General features: G+C 49.2%; 1 protein-coding gene across 6 annotated transcripts in view; it reads right to left on the reverse strand.

Moving 5' to 3' along the window:
* kalrna (kalirin RhoGEF kinase a) overlaps positions 1–27,405 on the reverse strand; it is a 1,222,490-nt gene that overhangs the window by 370,475 nt on the left and 824,610 nt on the right. For all 6 annotated transcript variants that reach the window (XM_038789521.1, XM_038789520.1, XM_038789517.1 and 3 more), the window contains 3 exons: positions 25,782–25,891; positions 16,359–16,428; positions 10,713–10,802 (listed from right to left, as the gene is read on the reverse strand). In XM_038789521.1, the coding sequence (XP_038645449.1) occupies positions 10,713–10,802; positions 16,359–16,428; positions 25,782–25,891 (270 nt within the window). The remainder of the gene's footprint in view (positions 1–10,712; positions 10,803–16,358; positions 16,429–25,781; positions 25,892–27,405) is intronic.

Raw genomic sequence — 27,405 nt, forward strand, 5'->3', positions numbered from 1 at the left:
GAGTAACTGGCTGGGGCAGCAGAGTAACTGGCTTTGGCAGCGCGGTAGCTGGGGGGGCCATGCGGCACAGGCTTGGGGGGACTGTTGGTCGGGGGTCCACGATGAGGTCGCGGGGTCCGCGGGTAACGAGGTGAGGCTGCGGAAGGAAACTTCCATAGTGGTAGCAGCTTCCACAGTAGTGTCTAAGTCATGGGCTCCCTTTTCTAGCAGTCTTTGGCGCACATAGTTAGACCTAAGGCCCGCTACGAAAACATCCCGCACTGCAAGCTCCCTATGTTCAGCCGCGGTAACGGCTTGATAATTACAGTCATTGGAAAGATTGTTCAATTCCCTTACAAACTCGGTTAGCGTTTCTGTAGGCCGCTGACGGCGAGTCGTAAACACGTGGCGTGCATAAACCTCGTTAATGGGCCTAACGTACATTTTGTCCAATATTGCCAGCGCTGCGGTGTAAGAACCGGCCGGATTTAACTGTGTGGAGATTCTGTGGCTTACCCTCGCGTGCAGTCGGCTGAGTTTTTGTTCCTCCGTTGTTCCGGCGGTGCTGGCTTTTTCCAGGTAGGCTTTAAAACATCTCAGCCAGTGGGAAAAAATTTCCTTAGCCTCTGCATCCCGTGGATCGGGTTCTAGGCGTCCGGGCTTGAGGGCTGCTTCCATGATTTCTTTGACTGTTTCCTGAGTATATTAAATTGTTGGAACCAACAATTCTACGGACACGTGCTTGTAGAATTAGAATAGCGGTTTTAATATACTCACAACAGAGCCAGCCTATTAGCCATTGAACTTTCGGTGAACTGGCCGGCTGACCATGTGGCACTGATCTTTATACAGCAGCTTCCAGGGGAGGAGTCCTGGGCAGAGCCAAGGGAGAAGCCCCGTACAACTCGAGCATTCCCAGAGCTACTCCCCCTGGAGGACAGGTAGTGCAACTGCACTTACAATATAGACACATGTATATACAGATTATAATCCGGTTTTGAATCACATTCACCACACAGATCAATGGAAGAAATGAAAATAAATTGATAGAAATAAAAATGGGATGAAGGTAGAAAAGATAGTTCACAATCTGAAGTTGTTGAACTCAATGTTAAGTTCGGAAGACTGTAATGTGCCTAATCGGAAGATGAGGTGCTGTTCCTCCAGTTTGCAGTGGGCTTCACGTGAATATTGCAACAGGCTAAGGATGGACATGTGGACGTGAGAGCAGAACGGTGAGTTGAAATGGCAAGCGACAGGAAGGTCTGGGACCTGCTTATGGACGGACTGAAGGAGCTCTGCAAAGCAGTCACCTAGTCTGCGTTTAGTCTCTCCAATGTAGAGTAGACTGCACTGGGAGCAGCAAATGCAATAGACCAGATTGAAGGAGGTGCACGTGAAGTGCTGTCTCACTTCAAAAGAGTGTTTAGGGCCTGAGGTGGTGAGCAGGGAAGAGGTAAAGGGGCAGGGTGCATGGGAAGGTAATGTGTGAAGAGGGTGGGGTATTGGGGTGATGGAGGAGTGGAGCAGGGTATCCCGGAGGGTATGGTTTCTGCAAAATCCTGATGGGGGAATGAGGGGAAGATATGTTTGGTGGTGGAATCATGGGTGCGATTCTCCGCTCCCCACGCCGTGTGGGAGAATCGCGGGAGGGCCGGGTGACTCACGACACGCCCACCTGGCGCCCCCTGCGATTCTCCCACATCCCGCTCGTAAGAATCGCTGCTCGCCGTTTTTCACGGCGACCGGCGAATCTCCAGCCCAGATGGGCCGAGCGACCTGCCGTTCCCGACCGGTTCACGACGGTGGCAACCACACCTGGTCGCTGCCATCGTGAACATGAGCGCCAAATGCTCGTTTGAAGCTTGTGGGGGGCGGAGAGTGGAGTGAGCACCACAGCCGTGCTCGGGAGGGGACTGGCCCGCGATCAGTGCCCACTGAGCGACGGGCCGGCGTCTCAAAGCGACGCACTCTTTCCCCTCCGCCGCCCCGCAAGATCAAGCCGCCACGTCTTGCGGGGCAGCGGAGGGGAAGACGGCAACCGCACATGCACGGGTTGGAGCCGTTGTGACGCAGCCACGCATGCGCGGGTTGGAACTGGCCAACCTGCGCATGCGCAGCTGACGTCACATAGGCGCCACTGTCACGTCATTCTCGGCGCGCGCCGCCATGACGCAAGCGTCAAGTCCCAGCGGCCGAGATTTACGGAGCGCCGCTCCTAGCCCCCCAGGTGGGGGTGAATTAGGTGCGAGGAGCGGCCTCCGAGGCCGTCGCAAAACTCGGCCGAGTTCACGATGGCCTTCCCGATTTATCGCGGGAGCGGAGAATTCCGCCCGATGTTGGAGTTGGTGGAACTGGCGAAGGATGATTTTTGAATACGGAGGTTGGTGGGGCAAAAAGTGAGGAGGAGAGAGGAGAGGAGGTGAGGGCAGAGCTGTGAGATGGGTCGGACATCGTTCACAGCCCACAGTGAGAACTGGCCAATTATTGCACGAGACAGCACATTATATTATTCCACCATTGTGCTATCTGCCAACTCTCTTCCTTAACAAAGTAAAAGAAGAAGCTAGGTGCAAAGTGGAGTTTTAAGCACATGAAGTTAATAATAATGCAATACAGCATGTGATGAAAGCTTTCAAATGGTAGAATTTGACATTGCGAATACAGCAATCCCACATTTATGTTGATTCTGGAATCGATTGTGTTCCACGTGCCTCCGGTGCTGGTGCACTATCAATTACGGCGAGATGAGAGTAGAATGTAATTGAGGCTTTATTATGCAGAGATGTGTTGCCTCCTACAGCAGCTGACGAAATGGCTGCTGTACGAAGAGCACACACATTTATACTCTGCCTACTAGGCGGAGCCAGCAGGCAGGGATCTACCCCCGTACCTGTAGTACAGGGGCCTTACCGTAAAACCCACATATATAGTATAATACATCAGTGGTGACTACCACAGGTGCTAACCCTTCCACAGTCACTGAATTGGTCCAGATTCGGTACCAGATTTGCTGTTGTGAAAATCCACGAATCCTGTCCCAGTATCAACACTTGGGGCTGGATTCTCCGATTGCCGACGCCAAAATCATGTTCGGTAATTGGCCGGAGAGGCCGGTTTTACACCGCATGCCATTGGGACGGCCTCAAGTCGTCACCTGATGCTCCACCCCCAATGGGATGACTCCCCGAAGGCATTGGTTGCGTGTGCTCACAGTTTTCGGGGACCTTGCTTGGCGGCTGCGAACTGTGTCCAGCGTCGCCACCGCCGGGGGGAGCCGTCTTGCTGGCTGGGGGGGGCCTTCGGCGGGGGCTGGGGGGGTCTGGTGGGGGTTGGTCCAGTGGTGGCGAGGAGGGGTTATAGGGGAGCACTATCTGGCAGGCTGGGTCCGCACGCGGCCGCGCCATGTTGTATGGTGCGACCACCGCAGGTCAACGCCGTGTGCATGCATGGCCACGGACCCGGCAATTCTCCATCCGTATCTGCAGCTGAAGCGACTGCTAGCCCCCCACCAATCGGAGCATGGGTGCGGCGCCGACGTTTTGGTCATAAGACTAGACACATGCTCTGACATAGCCTCAAAATTGGAGAATCCAGCCCTTAGTCTCAGAAACGGAGCATGCAGCCTAAGGCCTGTGATTGAGTTGGATCCAACTCACGTGCTAAAGGTTTCTTTTTATGCAAGAATGGGACATAAAATGAGCAGATGATCTCCTACTAGCCCTGCAAGATATGTTTCAGACTCTCCTCCACTGTTCCTGCACTTAGCTTGGCGCACAGCCTAAGGCCATCTGTTTCCCACAAGCCGGAAGTGGCCTCCTGCTCAATTCTCACCCATACTGGGCGGGAAGTTGTCTGCTGGCTCCTTACTGAAACTTGGCAGTAAAATGGTTATGGCCTCATTCTGCCACGGACATGGAGGACATTTATTCACCAGCATAGTTTGCTAAACAAATGCAAAGCACGCTATAGAGGTTTCAGAAAAACAAAACATCTTGTATTGTAGAACATTCCAGCAATTGAAGATTTCAATTCACATTTTGATCATACTTTATGAGCACCATCTTTCTGAGCACAGATTAGTATCAGATCACAATATTTGATAAAACTAAACAACTTTGAGATCAGAACATAATTTTTTAAATTATTTTTTTTACATGATGTGGATGCCGCAGGCTATGCCAGCAGTTTTTGTCCATCTTTAGTTGCCCTTCAGAAGAACCGCCTTCTTGAACCACTACAGTCCCCACACACACTGCTGTTAGGGAGGGAAGCCTCCTTCCATTGGGCAGGAGATGCAGAGGTCTGAGAACACGCACAAACAGACTCAAAAACAGCTTCTTCCCCGCTGTTACCAGACTCATAAATGACCCTATTATGGACTGACCTCATTAACACTACACCCTGTATGCTTCATCCAATGCCAGTGCTTATGTAGTTACATTGTATACATTGTGTTGCCCTATTATGTATTTTCTTTTATTTCCTTTTCTTTACATGTACTTAATGATCTGTTGAGCTGCTCGCAGAAAAATACTTTTCACTGTACCTCGGTTCACGTGACAATAAACAAATCCAATCCAAGTCCAGGATTTTGACCCAGCTACAATGAAGGAACAGCAATATATTTCCAAGTCAGGATGGTGAGTGACTTGGAGGGGAATCTCCAGGTGGTGGTGTTCCCAGGTATCTGCTACCCTTGTACTTCTAGATGGTCATTTTGTTCTAGGTATGATGCCAACCAGTGGAGAGTTTCCCCTCTGATTCCCATTGACTACATTTTGCTGGGGTTCACTGATGCCATACTCGGTAAAATCCTGCCTCAATGTCAAGGGCAGTCACTCTTACCTCACCTCTGGCATTCAACTCTTTTGCCAATATTTAAAATAAGGCTGTAATGAGAGCAGGAGTGGAGTAAACCAGGTGGACCCAAACTGAGCATCCATGAGCAGGTTATTGCTGAGTAAGAGCCGTTTGGTAAAACTGTTGATGTTCCCTTCCAGCACTTTGCGGATGATGGAGAGTAGACTGATAGAGAGGTAATTGGCCGGGTTGGATGTATTTCTTGTGTATACCGCATACCTGGGCAATTTTCCACATTGTCGAGTAGATGCCAGTGTTGTAGCTGCATTGGTACAGCTTGGATAGGGGCGCGGCAAGTTCTGGACCACAAGTCTTCAGGACTATTGCTGGAATATTGTCAAGACCCATAGTGTTGTGGTATCCAGTCCTTTCAACTGTTTCTTGATATCATGTGAAGTGAATATTATTGGTCAAAGGCTGACGTCTGTGATGTTTGGGACCTACGGAAGAGACTGAAATGGAAAATCCACTCGGCACATCTTTTGTGCAGATTTACTGGGCTCCCACATCATTGAGGATGGGGATATTTGTGGAGAATCCTCCTCCAATGATTTGTTAATTGTCCATCACCATTCACAGCTGGATGTGGCAGGACTGCAAAGCCTCGATCTGATCCATTGGTTGTGGGATCGCTTAGCTCTGTCTATTACTTGCTGCTATGCTATTTGGCACGCAAGTCGTCCTGTGTTGTAGCTTCACCAGTTTGACACCATATTTTTAGATGTGCTTGGTGTTTCTTTAAAATTCATTTATGGGATGTGGGCATCACTGGTTAGGCCAGCGTTTATTTCCCATCCCTAGTTGCCCTTCAGAAAGTGGTGGTGAGTTGCCTTCTTGAACTGCTGCAGTCCCCTGTTGCTCCAGGGTTGCATAGAAACATAGAAAATAGGAGAAAGTGGAGGCCATTCAGGCCTTTGAATCTGCTCAGCCATTCACTATGATCATGGCTGATCATCCAATTCAACAACCTAATCCCACATCCCACCCCATATCCTTTGATCCCCTTCGCCCTAAGTGCTATATCCAACTACTTTGTGAAAATATATGGTTTGGCCTCAACTATTTCCTGTGGTAACAAATTCCACAGGCTCACCACTCTCTGGGTGAAGAAATTTCTCCTCATCTCTGTGCTAAATCGTCCACCCAGTGTCCTTAGTCTGTGACCCTTGGTTCTGGACACACCCACCGTTGGGAACATCCTTCCTGCATCTACCCTGTTTAGTCCTGTTAGAATTTTATAGGTTTCTATGAGATCCCCCCTCATTCTTCTGAACTCCACCAAATGCAACCTTAACTTATTCAATCACTCTCATACGTCGGTCCCGCCACCCCAAGAATCATTCAGTAAACCTTCATTGCACTCCCTCTAGAGCAAGAACATCCTTCCTCCAATAAGGAGACCAAATCTGCACACAATATTCCCGGGGTTGGCTCACCAAGGCCCTGTATAATTGTAGCAAGACTCCTGCAATCGAATCCTCTCGCAATAAAGGCCAGCATACCATTTTCCTTCTTTACCACTTGCTGTACCTGCATGCTTACCTTCAGTGCTCGAGGACACCCAGGTCTTGTTGCATAGTCCCCTCTCCTAAGTTATGGCCATTCAGATAATAGGCTACCTTCTTGTTTTTGCAATCAAAGTGGATAACCTCGCATTTATCAAAATGACACTACATCTGCCATTCAGTTGCCTACTCACTCAACTTGTGCAAATCACACTGAAGGATCTCTGAATCCTCCTCACAGCTCACCCTCCCACATAACTTGGTGTCATCTGCAAATTTGGAGATATTACATTTTGTTCCTTCATTCAAATCATTAATACATATTGTGAATAGCTGGGGTCCTCGCATCGATCCCTGTGACGTCCCACTAGACACTGCCTGCCAATTTGAAAAAGACCCGTTAATTCCGACTCTTTGTTTCCTGTCTGCCAATCAGTTTTCTATCCAACTCAATACACTACCCCGAATCCAGCACTTTAATTTTACACGTTAATCTCTTATGCGGGACGTTGTCAAAAGCCTCTGAGAGTCCAAATATAGCAAATCGACTGGCTTCCCCTTGTCAACTCTTCTAGGTACATTCTCAAAGTATTCCAATAGATTTGTCAAGCACGGTTTCCTCTTTATAAATCCATGTTGACTGTCTGAGTGTTTCACGACGGCGTCGGAGGCCGCTCCTCGCCCCCTATTCTCCCCCTCCCCCGGGGGGCTAGAGGCGGCGTTACGTGAAACTCGGCCACCAGGCCTTGACGCTGGCATCAAGGCGGCGCGCCAATAATGACGCGGCCGCTGCCCCGGAAGACGTGGTGGCTTGATCTTGCGGGGCGGCGGAGGGGAAAGAGTGCGTCTCTTGGAGATGCCGGCCCGATGATCGGTGGGCACCGATCGCGGGCCAGTCCCCTCCCGAGGACGGCCGTGGTGCTCAATCCCCTCTCCGCCCCCCACAGGCCCCAAACTCACCTTTCGCGCGATGTTCACGCCAGCAGTGACCAGGTGTGGTTGCCGCCGGCGTGAACCAACCACTCCGGCGCAGGGCCGCCTGGAAGATGTGGAATTCATTCGCACCTTCAGGGGCTAGGCCGGCGGCAGGATTGGCGCCGCGCCAACTGGCGCCAATGGGTCTCTGCCGGCGTGCACGTGTTGGCGCATGTGCGGGAGCGCCAGCGTGTGCTGTTGTCATCCCAGCGCATGTGCAAGGGGTTCATCTCTGCGCCAGCCATGGCGGACTGTTACAGCGGCCGGTGCAGAGAGAAAGAGTGTCCCCACGGCACAGACCCGTCCACGGATCGGTGGGCCCCGATCGCAGGGAAGGCCAGTGTGGGGGCCCATCCTGGGGCCAGATCCCCCCCCTCCCCCCGCATCCTCCCGAGGACCCCGCAGAGCCAGGTCCCGCCGGTAAGGACCTGGTGTATTTCACTCCGGCGGGACCCGCTGAAAACGGGCGGCCACTCGGCCCATCGTGGGCTGGTGAATCGCTGGGGGGACCTCTGTCAACGGCCCCAACCGGCAGGGCGCGATTTCCGCCCCCCAGTGATTCTCCGGCCCTGCGGGGGGTCGGAGAATCCTGCCTTATTTCTTCACTAATATTGAACTCCTTCCGTTCCTCCCTTTCACTATACCCTACATTACCAAGATTTCTGGTATCTGATCTGTGTCCTCATTTCTGAAGACAGAACCAAAGTATGTTTTTAATTGTTCAGCCATTTCTTTGTCCCATAACATACAGTCCCATTTCAGTCTGTAAGTGACCTACATTTGTCTTCATCAATCTTTTTCTCTTCACGTACATATAGAAACTTTCACAGTCAGTTTTTATGGTTGTCTGCAAGCTTACTCTTGCATTCTATTTTCCCCTTCCCCGGAGAGGTTCACGACGGAGTCGGATGCCGCTCCTTGCCTCCTAGTCTCCCCCCCCCCCCCCCCCCCCCCCCCCCCCCGGGGAGGGGGGGGGGGGGGGCTAGGAGGGCCGTGCCGTAAATCTCGGCCGCGGGGCCTTGTTGCTGCCGTCAAGGCCCGGCGCGCCGAGAATGACGCGGTCGGCACGCCTAATGATGTCAGCCGCGCATGCGCAGGTTGGCCGGCTCCAACCCGCGCATGCGCGACTGACGTCACGGCGGCTGATGGCTCAAACCCGCGCATGCGCGGTTGCCGTCTACCCCTCCGCTGTTCCGCAAGATCAAGGGCGGCTTGGTCTTACGGGGCGGCAGAGGGGAAAGAGTGCGTCCCTTTGAGATGCCGGCCCGACGATCGGTGGGCATCGATCGCGGGCCAGTCCCCTCCCGAGTACGGTCGTGGTGCTCACTCCCCTCTACCCCCCCCCCCCCCCCCCCCCCCACAAGCTCCATACTCACTTTTGGCGCGCTGTTCACGCCGGCAGCGACCAGGTGTGGTTGCCGCCGGCGTGAACCGGTCGGGAACGGCAGGCCGCTTGGCCCATCCGGGTCGGAGAATCGCGGGTTGCCGTGAAAAACGAGGGGGGTGGGAGAATCGCGGGGGATGCCAGAGCGGCCCTCCCGCGATTCTCCCACCCGGCGTGGGAGCGGAGAATCGCGCCCGTTGTATTTCTTGGCTAAATTGTATGTTTCTTCCATGGATTGAATACTATCTCTAATTTCCCTTGTCAGTCATGGTTTGGCCCCCTTTGCCATTTTATTTTTGTGCCAGACAGGAATAATCAATTGCTGCAGTTCCCCCATGTGCTCCTTGAATGTTTGCTATTGCCTATCCACTGCCAATCCTTTAAATAACATTCCCCATCAATCAAAGCCAACTCATACCTCAAATCATCGTGGTTTCCTTTATTAAGATTCAGGGTCCTATTCTCAGAATCAACTACTTCACTCTCCAACTTTTTTTTTATAAATGTTTTTATTCAGTTTTCATATTTTATATTGAACAAATTACAAATTGTTAGGAGAGAAAAAAAAAACAAACACGCAAAAATTAACATACATATTTACAGGTAAGCATCTTCGTAGTAGTAACTGCGCCCCCCCCCCCTTTCGCTCTCCAACTTGACGAAAAATTCTATCGTATTGTGCTCACTCATCCCCAAGGGATCTCGCACAATTAGATTGTCGATTATTCCTTTCTCATTACACAGTCCCCAGTCTAGGACTGCCTGTTCTCTAGTTGGTTCCTCAACATATTGGTCCAGAAAACCATCCCGCATAGACTCCAGGAATTCCTCCTCCACAATATCATGGCTAATTTAATTTGTCCAACCTATATGCAGATCAAAATCACCCATAATTACAGATGTTCTTTTATCGTATCTATCTCTAATTTCCTGTTTAATGCCATTCCCAACATCACCATTGCAGTTTGGGAGTCTATAGACAAGCCCAAGGCTTGATCCCATGGCTTGGTGGTAATGGTAGAGTGGGGGGTATGCCAGGTCATTAGTTTACAGATAGTGTAAATAGAGTACAATTCTGCTGCTGCTGATGGCCCACAGTCTTGAGCTGCTTGGTCTGTTCTGAATCTCGCCTGAGGTGTGGTGATCCTCAGGTTAAATCACCCAGTCAGCTCTCTCCCTCAAAGGGGAAAGCAGCCTATGGTCATCTTTGACTATGGAAACTTTACCTTTACTTTACCCAGGAATAGTGATGGTGTTGTCTGGGACATTATCTGTGAGGTATGATTCCGTGAGTATGATTATTTCAGGCTGTTGCTTGACTAGGCTCTGTGACAGCTCTCTTGATGCTTACGGTGCCTGGGTCGATGTCAGGTGGTCCTTCTGGTTTCATTCCTTTGTGTTTCCAAAATATACTACCAAGTATAAAATCAGCAAAAAAAACATTCGGCATATCAATCCTACTCCTTCAAATGCACAACTAACCACTTATGCTGTCATTCACTCCAGCAACATTCTTTGGTCCTAAGGGAGACAAATTTCAGGTAAGACTTCCACAAAGGGAGCATTTTGTGAGTGGCCTCTGTGTTTTCAGGAATGCTTTTAGACTGTCATATTTTTCATGAACAGGAAGGAACATGAAGAACGAAAGAGCTAAATACAAAAATTGACAATAGTTTACAAAATGGAAATGCAACAGTTTAAAATACAAATTAATTTGAACTTGAACGGGAACTAAAATTTGATTTTGATCAATGTCAGTTGTGAAAAATGACGGCACCCATGTGAACAAAGGGAGTGGTATTTTGAGCATCCCCAGAAATTAACATACCTGCATTTCAAAGACTTAATTGACTTTTGACACAAATAAATCCTTCAATGCCACAATATCTGCAACTTATCTATTTTGATTCGATATGCTGCATCATACACCAATTTTAATTCCATGATTGCCTCTGTGTGAACCAAACTATGTGTTAGTGTGGGGAGCAAAAAGAGAATCTACTTACATCAAAAAAGGTTCCTGCGTGCTCTAAGATTAGCTGGCTGGAGTCAGGTTTGTTTTTGCAGTATGTGACATACATTTGGAATTTGTCTGCCTGTGCAGAAATAAACCAAACAACAAATTAGATACTGGTAAAAGAGAACAATGGACCATTAAGGTGTGCATCATTTTGTGAAGCAGTAAAACCAATGGACTGACCATCTACTTAATTTACAGCGAGGTGTAACTCCTGATCGGCAAACTCAAAGCTGCATTAACAATATGGAGATGGATTTTCACCCTCAAGGTGATAGTGGGAAAATTCCCAGTTCAGCCCATCCACCTCAGGAGAAAGCGCCCCCAAGAATGGGAGTTTTGTTGTGCAGTCGGGCCAGCCAACTTAGGGAAATGTTTGGAGGCAGACACGGGACTGCTGGGTGTGGAGATGAGCTGTTTAAAAGGTCCAGCTCAGTGCTGTGAGTCTTTGTCCCAGTTATAAAAACTAACCGACCAGTCCCTACCCTTTAAACCCGCGCACCTTCCACATACTGCCCATGCTCCATGCATGCCACCTCATGCACCCCATGCCATGCTTCCCCCCCCCCCCCAAAACAACCTCTTTGGCCCCTTATGTCCCCTATGCCAAGGTGTACCCCTCAAACAACCACATGGCTCCTCATAGCCCCTATGCCAAGCTATGGCACTTCTATGGCTGGCGCAGAGATGAACCCCTTGCACATGCGCTGGGATGACCCAATATAAACTGCATAGAAGCAATGAGTTTAAAAACGTTATTGATAACTTTCCACCTCCTTAAAAAACTCCTTTTTACTACAGCTCTATAAAAGTGTCAATCATCCTGAACCTTAGTATCAACAGCAGAAACTGCATGGACTTGAAACCTCTATCTCGTGCAAATAAACATTGTGAATTTGACTGCATAGATCAGAGAGCCAGAGCTGGCAATTAAGCATTGTCTACACTGGAGCTCAGGTCTTTCAGCAGGTTAAGGGATTTCTGGGGTCTCAGCTAAGGATCGGACAAGAAATCCGTTAATCTGTTGAAAGTCACTCCTGAAAATTGGAAACTCCAGGAATGGGGTCAGGAATCCAAGAATCAGGACCTGCCCAACATTTTTAAGGGGCTCCTGAGTCATCCTGACTCGGCAAAATTCAGCCCATAATCTCAGTTTTCTCTTTGTACCTCTGTGCTATTGGAAGATTATTTCTGCACATACAATGGTGTGAACTGAGAGTTATTTAGATTCAGAAAATACTTAAGCTGTATCTATTTTGAATTAAACAAGACACAAAATTGTTATTCTGTTTGGGTGATGTCATTGGTCATAAATATTAACTTGCAGGGCAGCACGGTGGCCTAGTGGTTAGCACAACTGCCTCACGGCGCTGAGGTCCCAGGTTCGATCCCGGCTCTGGGTCACTGTCCGTGTGGAGTTTGCACATTCTCCCCGTGTCTGCGTGGGTTTCGCCCCCACAACCCAAAAATGTGCAGAGTAGGTGGATTGGCCACGCTAAATTGCCCCTTAATAGAAAAAATAATTGGGTAATCTAAATTTATAAAAAAAAAATAAATAAATAAATATTAACTTGCTCAGATGACTGGTGCTTCTACAAATGTATGGATTTTACAGTCACCATTTAGCAAGTATTTCTGAACAGCTCCTTAACATTTGGCAGGTATCTAGCAACAGCAGCATGGCATCTTACCAACCTCAATAAACACAAATCAAGTGATTGCTTACTAATCTGTGAAATCTGAAGAAACACTAATTGTAAATCCTGGAGGCATCTAAAACCTTGTGCATCATCGGCAATTGCAAAATCCACAAGATAGTAGAAAAGGTTAACATAATCATAGCAATAAATGAGCTGAAGACCTTTGCTATGGCAGTGTGTCTCTTCTCATCAAATCACACCTTGGCCTGACCCCCAACCCCTCTGGCACCATCTTCTCCTTTGAGCATCTGACTTTGCTGCACCTCTCTCGCTTCTCATTTAAAATTCTCATTCTCTACTGCACACCTAAATATGACAAACATTTTCTAACTGAGACATCTTCACTTCTTTCGTCCTCAGCCTCTGCACCAAATGGCTTCTCATCCTGGGTAATTTCAATCTCCATCTCAACTCATAATGCACTCTCTCCTCTGATTCACTGGCCTCTTATCCTCCTTTAATCTTTCTCTTTTCAAACACCCCTCCCCAAATTAACTGCCACCCCCTGTGGTCTTGCTAGTTTCATCATAGTAATCACAGATGATACTTCCTGTATCACTCTCCACTTATATTCCCTTCCATGTCCCAATGCTACCTGCTTCTGTGTCTGTCCCTGGAAAGAATTATACTCCAATTCACTTACAACTGCACTTTCAAAATCATAATTGTTTACTCTTTGGCACTCTATTTGCCACAACAATTCTGTAACTAGTGCTTTGCTCAACCACTGCCTCACCTCCACCTCTGATGCACTAGTCCCCAATAAAAACATTACTCTTTCTCATTCTGGTGCCTCTCCAGGATGGCTCTCATCTCTGCTCCCTTAAGTTTAAAGGATGCAGGCTTAAAAGAATATGGTGAACAACTGGTTTAATGAGCTGCAAACAGATCTGGCTGGACCGCATAGAGCACAATTGAGTCCTGCTCTTTTCTGCTAACATTGCTCAATATTCCAGGATTATCCGAGAATTCAAAAATAATTCCCAAAGTAAACCTTCTACTTAAACCCCTCTCTCCAGTCCTCACCTCCAACCATGTGCAAGATGCTCATGCCAGTACGTTCAAGATCCTCTGACCAACTGCCTGTATCCTGAAAGACGTGCTTGTTAGGTATATTAGACATTCTGAATTCTCCCTCAGTGTACCCCGACAGGCGTTGGAGTGTGGCGACTAGGAGATTCTCACAGTAACGTCATTGCAGTGTTAATGTAGGCCTACTTGTGATATTAATAAGGATTATTATTATTATCATATGCCTCCCTTCTACTCGTCCACTGGGCCAAACTTTCTCCACAACTCCCCACCCAGAGCCCTGAACTCGTTTGATTTTTTAAAATAGAATTTACAGTGCAGGAGGAGGCCATTCGGCCCATTGGATCAGCACCGGCCCTTGGAAAGAGCATCCTACTTAAGCCCATGCCTCCACCTCATCCATGTAACCCAGCAATCCCACCTAACCTTTGGACTGAGAGACAACTTATCGTGGCCAATCCACCTAACCTACACATTTTTGGACTGTGGGAGGAAACTGGAGCACCCGGAGGAAACCCATGCACACACGAGCAGACTGCACACTGACAGTCACCCGAGGCCAGAATTGAACTTGGGAACCCGAGCTGTGAGGCAGCCATGCTAACCACTGTGCCACCGTGCCGTACTATTGATCGGCAGCTCGTGAGTCCCAATAATGCCAGAGGCTACAGTGGACAGGACTGGGATTGCAGCAGTACCCAGCGTGAAAGCCCTTGGAGTCCATGACCAATTAAATGTGGGGGTCTCATATTGGGGAGGGGAAGTGAGACTTGAGGGGGGGATTGGGTAGGAGATAGTGTGGGGGTGTTGGTGGAGGAGTCCCTGCAAGGGAAGAACCATGGGGGGGGGGGAGGGGGGGGGGGGGGGGGGAGGGATGCGGGGAGGCTCAATGTTGAAAGGAGACTGTTGTTGGAAGTGTCACTTTGTCAGCTGAGGCCTGAACAGAGTTTCCTTCCGGGCTTGCCCCTGCACCTGAAGTTCTCCCGTCAGCCTGGAAAGTAATTAATTGGCTACTAAAGGGCCTCAATTTGGACATGGCTTTGCCTATGCCACAGTAATACTGCGGAGAGATCAGGGCAGGCTGCAGCCTGATAGGAAGGCAGCCTGATAGGAAGGCCACCTGAGGAATTTTCGAGACCCCCCCGCCTGCAAAGCTGCCAGTGGGGGAATGTCAAATTCGTTCCCACCTCACTCCCTGTTTGAGGCTGAACACAACCATCCCCAATCTTGGTGCCCTATTTGACCCCAAGATGAGTTTCTCATCTTCGTAACATTCCCTGACTCCATCTCGCTTCACCTCATCCGTTGGCCCTTTGTTAGCTCCAGACTTGACTGTTCCAATGTATCTAGGCAAGTCTCTTACTTCTGTCCTCGATAAACCTGAGGCCATCAAAACTTTGTTGTCCACGTCCTTACTGACAGCTCATCACTCACTCAGCACCCTTTGCTGGCTGACCATCTTGGCTCCGGGTTAAGGATTGCCTTGATTTTAAAATTCTCATGGTTATTTTCAAATTCCTCCATGGCCTTACTTCTCCTATCTCTGTAATCTCCTCCAGTGCCATATCTGTACTTGCCCAATTCTGACCCCACGAGATTTCCAAATGTAACTGCTGTGCCAATGGTGGCTGTGACTTCAGCTGCCTTAAATCTCAGCTTTGGAATTCCTACCCCACACTCTGCCTCTCCATATCTTATATCCTTTAAAACACTCCTTAAAACCCACCTCTTTGACCAAGCTTTTGTCAACCTGGTCTAATATCACCATCACGTGGCTTTGTGCACTCCTGTGAAATGTCTCGGGCCAGATTAATATGTTAAAAGGATTATAGGCATGATCTAGCGGCTGTGCCTGCCGGAGCCGGGGCGCGATGCAGCTGGTAGATCCCAGGAGAGGCCTTCCTTGGGAGTCCCGATGGCTGTTACACCTCGTGAGATCTAACCAGATCTTGCGAGATGTTATGATCTGGGTCCCGCCAGTCTCGCTCGGCGAAGTAAGCTTAAGAACCCACTTAGCCGTGCTTGCGCCGAATATAAGGGCTATCCAGCATCCAATGGCCTTGCTGATGAGGCCCTAGCAGACCCCTGTTCAGTACTGGTCCCCACAAATGGGGACCAGGTGGGATGATACCTGGAGGGAGGGGTCTCCCAGGCAATTGGAGGCCACAGGATGGCCGGCCTCCGGGCAGGGTGGCATCCTGGCACTGCTGGTGCCACCTGGGCACCTTGGCACTGCCAGCCTGTCACCCTGGTCATGTCACCCTGCCAGCCTGGCAATGCCACCAGCATGTATCAGCATGGCACTGCCATGGTGTACAGGTGGCGCTGCCACTGTGCCAGGCTGGCAGTGCCAAGATGTCAGGCTGGCAATTTGTTCACACTGAGATCCAGCCCGGGGCTGCCCTGCCTGTATCAGGTGGTATGCAGGGGGGCTCAAAGAGCCCCTTATAGGAGCTTTGGGGCATTGTGGGATCCGGGGGTTGTGTCAGGGGTCGAGAGATCAGGATGTAATTTAAAACAGGTGACCCGATCTCTCCCTGCAAGGAGGAGCACCTCGTGCAGAAAATGACCCTGAGTGTAGCCTCGGGAGGAGGTGGCGTTCACAGCCAGGGCACTTAAAATAAACACAGTGCCGTGAGATAGCGAGTCGTTCCAGGTGCTGCAAGCACCGGGAATGACCCCACTAATCCCACCCAGAACAAACTCAGTTTTATTTAGCTAGATCACGTGCTATATAAATACAGGGTGTTGTTGAATGATATAAACTGGACTTCTGTGCAATAATGTCTGAACTTTCATCATCAGTCAAATCAAAGTCAGGATTATTTCTCTCACGTAGTCCTCTCACAAGTAAAAGCCTGAAATCATGAAAAGTTTTTTATAATAATAAAAATGTTACTTACCCATGTGACAAAGCAGTGACCTACATCTTCTGGCAGCTGTTCGTACTTCTCCAATTCTTTCAGAAAGATGCTGAGAAAAATAGACAGTTTGAATTATCCATTAATTACACTGCACTGACACTGTATTTCTGTGCTCTTATCTGCTTACACGCATTGTGTATTTCTTCTGTGACTGGTCAGGGTATTATTCAGAGAGGAAATCTACAAACATCAAATACACTTTTTCAAGAAAGTATTTAACTGGAACTATAATTCGGGCACAAACCAACGGTTAGCGTACTGATTTACACTATCACTACGTGACTGGTTGACCTCCAAGCAGCCCACGACAGTTGGAAGAATTCAATCACCTTGTGCCATGTGTACCTACAGACCATACCATCAATGGCAACAGAAATCAGTGAGATTAATGTCACAGTGGTTTGCTAATTTACTCATACATGTGCCGAGGTGAGTGAGTGTTGGCAGACAACTTAGCCACAGGGGGATCTCAGGCAAGATTGTGACTGATTTTTCAGAGTTTTACAAATAAACCTCTGCCAGGTTGGAGAAGAAATCAAATCCATGTTAATTTTTGTTCCCTACCTCAGGGAGTTGAGGTTAATTCCAACGCCTATTCCATCATCCCAGCTAAGCCTGGCTAATTTAGCACATTTTGGGGGTCCACCCACGTCTATTCCTGGTCTGTATGACTCACTTCTGAGCAGATCAATTTGCTCAGTGCTGGGGCAAGTCAGTGACTGTAGAATGTTAAAGATTGCCAGCACTGGAATATGGAGTTTAACATACATAGGAATGTTTTTTTAAAAATATGTTAAGAGTTCTAAGGAATTTTAATGTCGACCTAAGTCTATATTAAACTATATAGTTTAGACTACAGTACACATCTAGTCCGAAGTAAACTGTAGTCCAAAGATGTGCAGGTTAGGTGGATTGGCTGTGGTAAAATTGTCCCTTAGTGTTCAGGGATGTGCAGGTTAGATGGGGTTACAGGGATGGGGTGGGGGAGTGGGCCTATTTAGGGTGATCTTTCAGAGGGTTGGTGCAGACTCAATGAGACAAATGGCCTCCTTCTGCATTGTAGGTATTCCATGATTTCTATGCAAACAGCTCAAGTGTTGACATTAGTCAGAGGGAGGTAGAATCATAGAAAGATTCTGGTGCAGAAAGAGGCCATTCAGCCCACCGAGTCTGTGCTGGCAAAAAAAGAGGAAAAAGGAACTAGCCGCTCATTTTAATCCTATTTTCCAGCACCTGGTCTGTCGCCTTACAGGTTGCAACACTTCAGATCCAGATCCAGGAACCTTTCTTTTGGAAATTCTTATTATTGATTTTGAAAAGAGGAAAGGAGCAGCTAAACAAAGTTCAAGACAGTACCATAATGCATCTCCCCCCCCCCCCCCCCCCTCATAAACAGATAAACAAAAACTATACAAATAAAAACAGTAAGATTAACAGTTGACAGTAATTAACTCTTTAAAGAAAGAGACAAATGGTTGCCATCTACAAAATAAGTTCTCAGTGGATTCTCTCACGGTATACTTAATCATCTCCAGATATTGAAAAGACAGTCTGCCAACCAGGATGAATCACTGTGTGGCTTGGGGAACTTCCAGGTTAATAAGATCCACCTGCGGGCTATTAATGAAGCAAATGCAATGACGTCTACCTTAGTGAAACAGTGCAGATGAGTCGCCGAATGTGGCTATCAAAAGACAAGGCTGTAGTTCAATATCTAGAACTTGAAAGAGTGCCAAAGGAGGATGGCCAAAAATCAGCCAGCTTTGGGCATGACCAGAGCATATGGTTATGGTCTACAGGGGCGAGTGAGCACCTGTCACATTTGTTGGCTGTGTTGGAGAAACACTTACCAATTCTGACCTTGGTAAAGAGAATTCTGTACTGAACTTTAAACTGAATTAAGTTTAGCCGAGCACAGGAGGATGTGGGGTTGACGCTAAAAAGGGCCTCCTTACATCGGTCATCCGTAAGGTCGAGCCCAAGCTCCGCTTCCCAATCATTTCTTACCTTATGGAAAGGGGAGGGTCCAGAAAATATCATAAGATCATACAACCATGAAATAGAAACACTGCTGGTTTGGGGAAATGATAAATCCCTTCCAACAATATATTTGGAGCTGGTTGAGGAAAGGATGGACAGTGCCAGCGAACAAAACCACGGGTTTGAAAATAGATTCAGATTAGATTAGATTCAGGTAAATTAAATTTGGCTGCAGGCTTGCTAAAGCTGGCAAAGTTCGCATCCGCAAACAGGTCAGTAAAATGTTTGAGTAGCTTCTTCCTCCACAAGGCAAACACCAAGTCAAGCATGGAGGGCAAGAATAAGTGTTCATTACAAATTGGACCTAATAACGAATGAGTGGAAAGTTTCCATGGGCACAATTTTGTGGAAATGTTTCTAAGTGTGGTAGTGAGTGGGAACTGCCACCAGCTTCCTGGCGTACTGCCTGGCGAGGCCGTCATTGCTTTAAAATGTTAATTGGTCCACTTAACAAGGTCTCACGGGCTTCACGCTGCAAATGATGATCCCGCTGGCTGATTCATCAGGACTGCGCTCGTCAGCCGCCCACAAACAAGGGAAAGCAGCACTTAAACTGATCCTGCAGTGCAAACTCCACACAGGTTGTAGCCATGCCACCGAGCGGACCAGTCCCAAAATTTGGGGATGCTGACCTGGCCAGACGGTTGAACACAGCCAAAATCAGACGGGGTTTCCTGTTCCACTGAAGTGGGTCAGCCACAGGGCAATCGTGCCGCCTGGGAGGAAGTGGCAATGGCCGTCGGCTCAGGGAGTGTCACCAGGAGACACAGCACCCAGTGCCGTATGAAGGTCAACGACCTCCACCAGGCCGCACGTGAGTTGGTACCAGCCCCCTGAAACCGGCAACAGACGAGAAAGCGTCCAGATGGGTGGTGGGGTGCCGAACATCAGAGTCCTCACTCCCTATGAGGAACGGGCCCTGCAGGTGGCTGAGGGCAGATCTGTCACCAATGTAGAGGTTGGCGTACAGCGCAGAGGTGACGTTCCATCACTCAGATGACCTGCCATACATAAATTCTTAATGTCAAGCAGAATGACCCATCCTCCCCACTGACCACATGTCCATTCTCTCTCAGGAACCTCATCCAGTGTTGCCAACCCATCCGGGGTGGTCCCCAACCTGCCCCTGCCTCCCATGTGAACCTCCGAGGAGACAACTGTATTTGCAGCACAGCTGTCATCATCACCCTCCACCAGCACAGAGGCACACATCTCTGTGGGCGACAGTAGTGGTCAGGCTTCTGGGGCACATTCTGGTGAGCACCACAACAATTGCCGATGCACATCAGCTAGAGCCAGGAACTTCCAGGCGGGACAGTAGGCATCCCAGGATCCAGCTGGATCAGATGCTGAGCCTCTGGATCAGATTTACCTGGAGCTGCAGCAGTCTATAGGGTGTGGCCATGATATTCAGAGAAAGATATCAGTGACACTCCAACAGGTCCATAGCTGATTAGAGGAGTCCTAGAGGCTACGTGCACAGGAGATAATGCCGGCAATCTGAGGCACCGAGGCCAACACTGCTAGGGTGGTGACCACAATGGAGGGCCTGGTAGGACGACGGCAGCATGAGTGGAGGTGTCAAGGCATGGCTCAGTCAGTGACCATGGCACAGGGCCTCGACAGCATGTCCCGGTCGCTGGGGTACGTGTCCCAGTTAGACCTTGATGAGGCATTGAGGAGCATGTCCCAGTCTCAGGTGGGCATTGCTGAGCAACTCCAGAGCACGTACCCGCCACTGGGGGAGGTGACCCAGTCTCAGGTGTGTATAGCCGAGGCGCTGTGGAACATGTCCCAGTCACAGGTGAGCATTGCCGTGGCAGTGTGGAGCATGTCCCAGTCACTGAGGAGCATTGCAGAGGGTGTTGACACTGTGATGCAGACATTGGGGAGCCGCCAGGGCTGGCAGAGCCAGATGACGCAGAGGCAGCCGGACTCATTCAAGCTGCCCCTCTGTCCTGAGGTAAACCCCAGAGCCATATGGCCACTAAGCGGGAGGAGGGGGTGCTGGGTGGTAACCCAGGGTCACCCTACAGAACGGCGACGGCAGCCACCAACTCCCCCGAGACCCACCTCCCTGACAACGGCGTGTCTGGGAGTCAGCACGGTGGGGAATGTGGCGCCAACAAGTGGGTCAGAGCCCTCTGGCCCCAGAGCCCCCAGAGGACGCCAGCCAAGGGAAACAGTAGGCAGCAGGCTGCCTCCACCTCTGATGTGCATTTGGGGACACACCTAGGCACAGCGGTAGAGCACGGAAGTCTAAGCAGGTCAACGATCACTGGGAGGGCACAGGAGGGAGGGGGGTTTTGAGGAAATGGGGGGAGGGTGCCATGAGGGTGGGGGGAAAAAGGGGTGGGGGGAGAGGTTGTGAAGGTGTGGTGGCACCAGAGGTGGATTGGGACAGTTGGGGACACATATGTACAGCATTAAAAAAGTTGACGCTTCTGCAATGTGGGCCGAGCACTAATCCCTTGCCCCAGCTCTCTGGACATGGCCCCTTTCAACCCCCCACTCACCCCACGCCCTCTCACAGCTGACCATCACAAAGCAGGCGACCCACTAGGGGGTGTACTGCGGTGTACCACCAGAGCGCCCGAAGCATTGGAACTGCATTTTGAGGAGTCTGATGCACCGCTCAATGACAGTCTGAGTGGCCACATGGGTCTCTGCGTCAGTCACCGGCCTCCCTACTGGCGTCACTAGCCAGGTCCTCAACGGGTTCTTCAATAGCCAGATGGCCATCCTGGGGTGGCCATCGAAGATGCTGGGGATGTCTGACTGCCCCAGGTTGTAGCTGTTGTGCACACTTCCTGGGAAGAGTGCACACACGTGCATGATCTTCATGTGGTGGTCGTACATGAGCTGGACGTCCAGGGAGTGGAACCCATTCCGGTTGATGTAGGGCACTCCTGGTGAGCACAAGGCATCATGCGTGCCATCTACTACCCCTGGGGCATCCCGGCGATGGCAGAGATACCTGCTGCTTGGGCATCTTGTTGGGCCTGGTTCATGTCAACGTTTCTATAGTTCGCTGCCTGGGCAAACAGGGCATTCGTGATGCACTTGTGAGCTGTAGCTTTTGAGATGGCTCACAGATCCCTCTCAAGCCCTGAAATGATCCTGAGGTGTTGAAGTTCAGGGCTGTGGTGACCTTGATGGCCACCAGGAACAGGTATCCTCCTCCTCCACGTGGTGCCATGCCCGTGAGGACATGGCACAGGTGCCACACCGTCTCCTTGTTGAGGAGGAGCCTCCTGTGGCACACGCCATATGTCATCTGTTGAAAGACCAGTAATGCCCGTACACCTTTGCTCTCTGGATTCCTCCCTCGCCTGATGGGTGGTCAGTTTTTCAGGGTAGAAGGAGGGCCCTGCACATGTGCTGCCACCTTGAGTCTCTGTTAATGCTGCTGCTGATGCCTTCTCCAGTGTCTGGCCTCCTGGCCTGCCAGCAGCACCAGTAGGGCAGCTTCCGCGGAGTCCAAGATATCATCCATCCTGTGTAATATCTGTGAGGAATTGAAGAAGGTGTGAGACTGACAGTCAGTGGTGTCTTCCAGCCTGGGACCCTCATGTCTCCCATTGCTCTTCCCACCCCCCCCCACTCCCTGTCATCCAACACACGCTGCCCACACCGGCACGTAACGTTACCTGGACCGGGCACTGGACCCTCCCCTGTGTACACACCCACTCTCTGGTCGCTGAAATGTCTGTGGTACTGGTGCTCAGCCCCTGGGTGTTCTGATGTCGGCCACTACCTTCATGGTGTCGCAGTGTTCAGGCAAAATTTCCAGGCATCATGGTCTGATTGGGATGCTAGGTAATAACTCCCACAAGCTGCATGCCACGCCTACCCACGGGAATCCACTTGGGAGGTGTGAAGTGCTGACCAAACTACGATTGCCAATTCCCAATTAGCAATAGCCTTCAGCCATATGACCAGAGGCCTCCGCGGTCAGTGGCGGCTATTGGTGGTCGTTGGGGCAGGCGGGCAGGAGCTGGGGTTTCCCCCCGGAATAGGGACACAATCCAGGGCGTGGCATGGCGGACCCACAAGTGTTGAGCCACCACACCTCTGCTGGCACGGGCAGGCACCCCCGCCCCGGCTCCACCCCCCCTCCCCCCTACCAATGGCAGGGCACCCCAACCGAGATCAGCCCCCCGGGGGCTTCCCCACCTTCCCCTACAAGCACCAAGGCAGCGACCCCAGTGCCCCCAGGTGCATTGCCTGGGAGCAAAGATGGCTACTCCCCTCCTCGGGTCTCCGCTGTAGTCCTTCCACCAGCTTTATGGTTTTAAAAAGATCTATTAATCAGCGCCCACGTGACCATTTGCTGGGGAGGCGATTGGATCACGAGAGGCCGTTAGATAGGGGTTCACTCCCATTAATTGTGTGGTGATTTGCCTTAAGTGGGGATTATTGGATTCTCACCATGCCACTGCGGGTTCCTGATTTCGCCAATGAGAGCAGGCCGGTTAGATTGCAAACTGATCAGTGCCCGACGCGATTCTCGTTTTCGACCACGTTCGCAACCTAACGGCCTCATCGCGCAATGCTTAAGAATGGATGAGCAGCAGGAATGTGCTTCCATTAGACACCAGTTTAAGGGCGCCACGGTGGCATAGTGGTTAGCACTCCTGCCTCACGCCGCTGAGGTTCGATCCCATCTTTGGGTCAGTGACCATGTGGAATTTGCACATTCTCCCCGTGTTTGCGTAGGTCTCACCCTCACAACCCAAAGACGTGCAGGGTAAGTGAATTGGGCATGCTAAATTGCCCCTTAGTTGGACAAAAAAATTGGGTGGACTGATTTAAAAAATATAGACACCAGTTTAAAATTGGTACTTAGTACTTAGCACTTAGTGCTTAGTAATTAGTACTTAGCCCCCTTCTATACACCCGACTGCGAGGCAAAATTTGGCTCCAACTCCATCTGCAAGTTTGCTGACGACATAGTTGTAATAGATTGGATCTCAAACAATGGTGAGTCAGAATATAGCAGGGAGATAGAGAACCCAGTAGAGTGGTGTAAGCACAACAATCTAACCCTCAATGCCAGCAAAATTAAAGAGCTGGTCATTGACTCCAGGAAGCAAAGTACTGTACACACCCCTGTCTACATCAACTGGGCCAAGGTGGAGTTAATAATATAATAATAATCTTTATTGTCACAAGTAGGCTGACATTAACCCTGCTTTGAAGATACTGTGAAAAGCCCCTAGTCGTCACATTCCGACATCTGTTCGGGTACACAAAAGGAGAATTCAGAATGTCCAATTCACCTAACAGCATGTCTTTCGAGACTTGTGGGAGGAAACCGGAGCATCTGGAGGAAACCTACGCAGACACAGGGAGAACGTGCAGACTCCGCACAGACAGTGACCCAAGCTGGGAATCAAGCCTGGGACACTGCCACTGTGAAGCAACAGTGCTACCCACGGTGCTACCGTGCTACCAGTACCCCAGTCAACCTGCTGGTTGAAAACTTCAAATTCCTAAGTGTGCACATCATCAAACATCTGTCCCGGCCCACCCATGTCAACGCTATGACCAAGAAAGCACAACAACGCCTGTACTTCCTCAGGAAACTAAGGAAATTCGGCATGTTCACATTGACTCTTACCAACTTTTACAGGTGCACCACAGAAAGCATCCAATCTGGCTGCATCACAGCCTGGTATGGCAACTGCTCGGCCCAGGACCGCAAGAAACTACTGAGTCGTGAACATTGCCTAGTCCATCACACAAACCCGTCTCCCATCCATTGACTCCGTCTACACCTCCCGCTGCCTGGGGAAAGTGGGCAGCATAATCCAAGACTCTTCCCAACCGGTTTACTCACTCTTCCAACTTCTTCCATCGGGCAGGAGATACAAAAGTCTGAGAACATGCACGAACAAAGTCAAGAATAACTTCTTCCCTGCTGTTACCAGACTCCTAAATGAGGCTCTTATGGACTGATCTCTTCACACATCTTCTCTACTGAGTAGTACTACACTCCTGTATGCTTCACCGATGCCTGTGTCTATGTATTTATATCCAAATTCAAATTGGATCATGACGCCATGTTAAAATCTTTTCAATACTGAGTGCCCAATAACAATACAGTAGAATAGGAGAAGCTAGCCCAACAACCAGAACTAGGGGTCACAGGCTAAGAATAAGAGGTAAGCCATTCTGGACTGAGATGGGGACAAACTTCTCTCAGAGAGTTGTGAAGTTGTGGAATGCTGTACCACAGAAAGCTGTTGAGGCCAGTTCGTTGGATAAATTCAAGAGGGAGCTGGACGTGGCCCTTGCGGCTAAACAATCAAGGGGTACGGAGATAAAGTGGGAGTGGGATACTGAATTTGCATGATCAACCATGTTCATATTGAATAGTGGTGCAGGCCTGAATAGCCTATACTCGCACCTATTTTCTATGTTTCTATGTAACTCGTCTCCCTCTTTAAAGTATCGCTCTATGAACTCTGGCAATTCTGCCCACCCAGATAAATGTTGATATCAGCTTGCTACCAATGAGAAAAAATGATTTTAGTAGAAAAAGAGGGAGACATCAGAAAAGAAATAAGAATCTGGGCAGAATGTTCATTTTTATGGATTGAATTCTGCCAGCTACGGAAAGAAGCAAACTGTTCCAGCACTGCATATCCACTTTAATTTTGTGTCCACGCCCATAAGATTTGTTCTATGAAGAGTCGCAAGAGAGTACGTCATGTTCACACCTAAGTAGTGAAAACCAGCACCAGATATACAAAATGGCAAAGTTCTAGAGGGGATTTGTTTGGCAATAGAGTTAATTGGGAAACACTCACTTTTGTTGATATTCAATTTATAGCCGAGAATGGGCCAAAGGCGGCAAATATATTCATTATGCCATCAACAGAGGCAACAGGGTTAGTGATATATAATAGGAGGTCATCAGCATATAAGGACACATGGTGCTCCACACCAGCTTGAAGGATACTCTTTTGCAGTGTGGACGACTTTAAGGCTATTGTGAGGGGGTTCTATCGCCAGGGCAAAGGGCAGTGGTGACAGAGGACACTCTTGACAGGTTCCCCTCAGATAAGGAGAAGTTCTCTGAGTGTGAAGACTTCACACTCGCAGTAGAGGAGGTGTAAAGAAGGCAAATCCATTAAGTAAATTTTGGACACAGAACTATCAGAGCAATAGGGGAAAGAGGAGGATAATAATTGGGAGCAACAGGTTGTGTGGGAAAGGAGGCATAAACTGAGATTGGGTAAGAAGCCCCCTTAGGATTAGGACAGAAACTTCTGCTCACTTGCTTAAGGGTTCCTTCACGAGAAGGCATTTAAAAAAAAACCTGACAATTAATTCTGTCTGTCATTCAAGACTTACTTGTTGTGAAACTCATATATCTCCTGAATATTTCCAAATATGATATGTTCCTTGTTAATAATACCAGATGGGATCTCTTCCACTCCACAGGTCATTTCCCAAAAATAGGTCTGAAAGGCAAAGAATGGGAACAAATTCCATGAATGTGGGATAGTACAGGATGAGCTTCTTTCAGATCACAATTCTCAATGTAAGCACAACTACTTCTTTGCATGTAAGTGACAGTTTGATGCAGTCTTTTGACTGAACATTATTATTTTTAACACATGTTCAAGTCCTTGCACAAGTCTCCCATATTTTAAAATCCTTGCAAAAAGAACTGTTCGTAGTCACACAGCAAGAACCCTTTCACACGGGTAATATAATGCAGAATATTATGGGGGCACATTAGTGTATTCAAATGCTGCAATATTCTATGTTTCTTCTTATGAACCTTAAAAGGCAGTCCCCAAACTCAAGAAAGATTTCCCTGAGATAGAAAGAAAAGGTAGAGAGGAGGTCATCCTGCATCCCCATGTTCAAGAACAGGACAGACAAAACCAGAATGCAATTTGCTTGCTTCCTATTCCATTCAAGGCAAACAGGGGAACCATGTAAGATAGGGCAACAATGAAAATGACGAAAAGGTGGGGGAAATTGTTTCTTTCAGTTATTGGTCAGCACTTTTAAAAATTGAACAGTATGAAGTAGAAAAAGAACGAGGGGTGTTGGTATCACATGGTCCTCTTGCTTCTCAGTTTCTAAATTTGCTCTCATTTTCAAATGTCACTTTACAAAGAAATATTAAGGAACATGAATTATTGAGGAACAATGCATTAACCTTAAATACCTTGAACAACAAATATTGACAATAAATTCAGCTGGTTTTCAATCAATACCGATAAGTATCCAGAGGACAGGTTTAACGGTGATTTGTTGGAATGATTTTGCATCTAATGGTTCATGGTTAGTTCTAAAGTTTACCTCTGGGGCGGAATTCTCCTTTCGCGGGATCAAGTCCCCATGCCAGCGGGAAAACCGTCATGAACCATTCCAGCGTCAACAGCCCCCAAAAGTGTGGAATTCTCCGCACTTCCGGGGGCTAGGTGGACGGCAGAGGGGTTGGCGCCGTGGCAGCCGCCACCCCCCACCCCCCCAAGGATCGCCCCAGCCGACTTACCTACAGGTCCCACCTTGTGGGACCATGTCTAATCCACGCTGGTGGGACAGGCCAGAAGCGGATGGCTGCTTGGCCCATCGGGGCCCGGAGAATTGCCGGGGGGGGGGGCGGGGGGTGGCTGCCAATGGCCCCCACCCGTGAACCCCACCCGTGCCCGAAAACCGGCACCGGAGAATGCGGCAGCCGGCGTCGGGGCGGGATTTGCGCCGCCCCCCTCGGGGATTCTCTGACCCCCCGCCGGGTCGGAGAATCCCACTGCTGACCCTCATTCCACCATCTGGTGAAAATATGCAAAAGCAGCTCCCGGAATCAGAATACTTTAATGAAGGGTTTTCTTAAATTTGTAAAGCATACTTAAATTGATTCACTTGCAGTCTGCACAGTGTATAGATCTGAATATTGGTGCACAGTAAATCTTGCAGAAATACATCTATATTGTATAAAAGATGTATCTATAATTTATCG

Source organism: Scyliorhinus canicula, chromosome 2 (genome assembly GCF_902713615.1).
Source record: "Scyliorhinus canicula chromosome 2, sScyCan1.1, whole genome shotgun sequence".
Classification (NCBI taxonomy): domain Eukaryota; kingdom Metazoa; phylum Chordata; class Chondrichthyes; order Carcharhiniformes; family Scyliorhinidae; genus Scyliorhinus; species Scyliorhinus canicula.